Below are 3,851 nucleotides of genomic sequence, written 5' to 3' on the forward strand. Positions count from 1 at the left end.
TCACCACTGGACAAATCTTCCAAACAAAAATTGAACAAAAAAACCATAGATCTCAATAACACAATAATTTAGACTTAACAGACATTTATAGAGTATACCGTCCAATCAAGAGTGAATACATTTTCCTCTCAAAAGCACATGGATCCTTCTCTAAAGTAGACCATATATTATGCCACAAAGCTAATGTTAACAAATACAAGAAGATAGAGACACTGCCTTGTATTCTATCATATCATAATGGATTGAAGTTAGAAATAAATGTGAGAGTAAAAAACAGAAACTACTCCAACATCTGGAGATTAAACAATATGCTATTATATGATGAATGGATAACAGAAGATATTAGGAAGGAAATTAAAAAATTCTTAGATGTAATGAGAACAAAGAAACATCATATCAAAATCACTGGGACAGGGTGTTGGCAAGGGCGGGGCAGGGCGGGGCGGGTCCGGTTGGAGGCACATTGGGTTGGCACCTCTTTAGCGGGTTGGCGGATGGGCAATAGAGGAGACACCAGGAAAGATGTCTAAGCAACAACCAATTCAGTTTATAAATCCAGAAACTCCTGGCTATTTTGGATTTGCAAATCATCCCAATCAAGTTCACCAAAAATCAGTGAAAAAAGGTTTTGAATTCACATTGATGGTGGTTGGTGAATCCGGTCTAGGAAAGTCGACTCTCATAAATAGCCTATTCCTGACTGATCTCTACCCAGAAAGAATCATACCTGGAGCCGCAGAGAAAATTGAAAGAACTGTCCAAATTGAGGCTTCCACTGTTGAGATTGAAGAGCGTGGGGTCAAGCTTCGCCTTACAGTTGTGGACACACCTGGCTATGGGGATGCCATCAACTGCAGGGACTGTTTCAAGACGATCATCTCCTACATCCATGAGCAGTTCGAGTGCTACCTGCACGACGAGTGTGGCTTGAACAGGCGGCACATCATTGACAACAGGGTACACTGCTGCTTCTACTTCATCTCGCCTTTTGGACATGGACTGAAGCCCTTGGATGTCGCCTTTATGAAAGCAATACACAACAAGGTGAATATAGTGCCTGTCATCGCAAAAGCCGACACTCTCACTCTGAAGGAGCGAGAGCGGTTGAAGAAAAGGATTCTGGATGAAATTGAAGAACATAACATCAAAATCTATCACTTACCTGATGCAGAATCAGATGAAGATGAAGATTTTAAAGAGCAGACTAGACTTCTCAAGGCCAGTATCCCATTCTCTGTGGTTGGATCCAACCAGTTGATTGAAGCCAAAGGCAAGAAGGTCAGAGGTCGCCTCTACCCGTGGGGTGTCGTGGAGGTGGAGAACCCGGAGCACAACGACTTTCTGAAGCTGAGAATGATGCTCATCACCCACATGCAGAACCTCCAGGAGGTGACCCAGGACCTTCACTATGAAAACTTCCATTCCGAAAGGCTCAAGAGAGGCAGCAGGAAAGTGGAGAATGAAGGCATGAACAAAGATCAGATCTTGCTGGAAAAGGAGGCTGAACTCCGCCGCATGCAAGAGATGATTGCGAGGATGCAGGCGCAGATGCAGATGCAGATGCAAGGTGGTGACGGTGACAGCGGGGCGCTTGGGCACCACGTGTGAGAAAACACTCCCGGATACAAAGAACACCACATTCCGGATGAAGAACACATTCCTGATGAATGCCACATTGCGACTTTCCATAAGATACTTAGAAAGGTGCCCATCCACATTCACAGTACCTGTGCCTGAGAATTTAATTTTTTTAAACTATTGGTGTGTTTTGTATGAAGTACTTTTAACATTTGTATTTCACTGCTATGTCATACTTTATACTTTATGAGGTAAACTCTCATTTTCATTTTCTTTCTCCTTAAGTAATCACTAATGTTAGGATGATTTCCAAGTATCAGAATGTGTAGTTAATATTGAGTTCCCTTGATTTAGTTGGCCTGATCAGTCACTGATGAGTACTCTTGACATATAGAACATTCACTTTACCAGGAGTGTCCTTCGTGGTGGACGTTTGCCTGTGACAGAGCTGTGCAGTCCATCACGTGGAGACTTTCCTGCATTTTACATTTATGCACAACAAACACCTAAGACCATTTTTGCTGCTATAGTTCAATACTGTTAATCTGCACATTTATCTGTTAACCAAGTAGAACAACAGAATCATCTGAAATACTTCTGCACTTACACAACTTTTAAAAACAGGCTTTCAGGTGTGGGTTTGAAGAGAGCACTTTGGATTCTTTGCCAGGTCATTTTTGTAACATGTGCAGGGAACTCACCCTGGTAGCATCTCCTGTGCGTGCTGCATTGTGTAGAGAGAGCAGCAGCAAGCTCCAGCTTTGTACTGCTGTGAGCTTCTGTATACAGTGAGAGTCAGAAAACTATCTTTTCTCAACTAAATTAGGAAATACTGTTTAAAGAATCTTTTTTTTTTAATTTTATACTCTACTTTTGTGTGTTTCTGTAACTGCAAGTATAAAATAACCCACCTCAGCAATGATTAATTGGGATGATTTTCTTATGTTCAGACCATCTCACCTATTTTCAGCCATGGTCTTTCCTTCATCTTGTATGATACAGATTTCTCTGTGTTGTGTTAGAGTGAAAGACATTTCCAGTCCGTCCTGCAGGCTGCTAGACAGGTGTCTGACATGGAGTTGCACTGGGGTCTCTGCTGTATGTGGGGCCTAAGCCTTCCTGCCCTTTCTGTGCCTCCTGTGCCTGCCAGTGGGATGCTCCAGCCTGCGCTTGCTCTCCACTTCCAGCACGGGAGAGTTGACCACAGAGACAGGGAAGGAGATGATGGTTAGAGAGAGAGCAGGCTGGCTAAGTAAGTTCATTTTGCTGCAGCAGGAGGAGTTGACCTGAAGAAAATGTGTGATATGAGATCGGGATTTGGTGGGAGGGGTTGTTTAGTTTTGGCCAGAAAAAAATAAAATGGGATGGTCAAAAGGCTGTTTACGAAGGTATTCTGCAGAGGTCACCAGTGTTCCCACCTGCTCTGCCCGTCACATCAGCCTCATCATCAGAGTCAGGGGATGTGTGAGGCTCCTCACGTGAAGCGTCTACCAGGAAGCGTTCCAGGCCACTGGAGAACATCCATGCAGTCCATTATCTGGGTTATTTTGGCAGTTATGACTTTGCGAGGAAAAGCATTTTCAAGCAGTGTAAGCCCTGTGTGTGTTTGAGTACAAGTGCTGCTTAGGGCAAGGTGCCACCTGATGGTGGGGTGTGGGCCAAGAGGCCTATAGAGTCACACTTCTGAATCCCATTTTATTTTGTTGTCCAAATCCTAAACATAACACTTTTGCTACTAGTAAATCGTTTTACTAAGAGATAATCTTACCTATGGAAATATTTTGAGATCAGTTTACAGAGCAATTTTGTATGCATTTAAACTAACCTTTTTTAAAATAAAGCACTATTGTTTAAAAAAAAATCGCTGGGACACTATGAAAGCAGTACTTAGAGGAAAATTTAGGATGGCGGACTAGAGGGTGGCTGCATTTCATGTTGCTCCAGGACTCAGGATTCAAAAGAGGAGATATTGAGAGACTTGGGACCAACTCAAAGCAGCCGGGTGAGTCTCTCCCGTTGGGGAGGCACCCGGATGGGGCAGTAGTCCCGGAACTCAGGGAACTTTGTGAAGTAGAGCTGCCGGGGAGACATCCCTCCCCCCACTGGAGCAGTGAACTCAGACAACTGGGAGTGTCGTAGAGGAGGCCACTCAGCACAGCACTGGGACTCGGAGCAACCACTGGGGCTCCGGTGGCTGCCCAGGGGAGGAGCGGCGAGGAGAGCTGTGTGGACTCAGAACACCGGGGCCTGCCCTGAGGAGCGGGAGGAGGAGT

The 3,851-nt window shown here is 44.6% G+C and overlaps 1 protein-coding gene across 1 annotated transcript; it reads left to right on the forward strand.

Moving 5' to 3' along the window:
- The first annotated feature begins 510 nt into the window (after positions 1-510).
- On the forward strand, positions 511-2,482 carry LOC306660079 (septin-2-like). Its single transcript, XM_079138163.1, has one exon. The coding sequence runs from the start codon at positions 523-525 to the stop codon at positions 1,606-1,608; it is 1,086 nt and encodes a 361-aa protein (XP_078994289.1). The 5' UTR covers positions 511-522; the 3' UTR covers positions 1,609-2,482.
- The last annotated feature ends 1,369 nt before the right edge of the window (positions 2,483-3,851 follow it).

This window comes from Sciurus vulgaris (assembly GCF_902686455.1).
Source record: "Sciurus vulgaris genome assembly, chromosome: 4".
NCBI lineage: Eukaryota > Metazoa > Chordata > Mammalia > Rodentia > Sciuridae > Sciurus > Sciurus vulgaris.

What these genes read in the sequence shown, in the direction of transcription:
- LOC306660079 (XM_079138163.1), top strand. Translation starts at nt 523, where the DNA reads ATGTCTAAGCAACAACCAATTCAGTTTATAAATCCAGAAACTCCTGGC.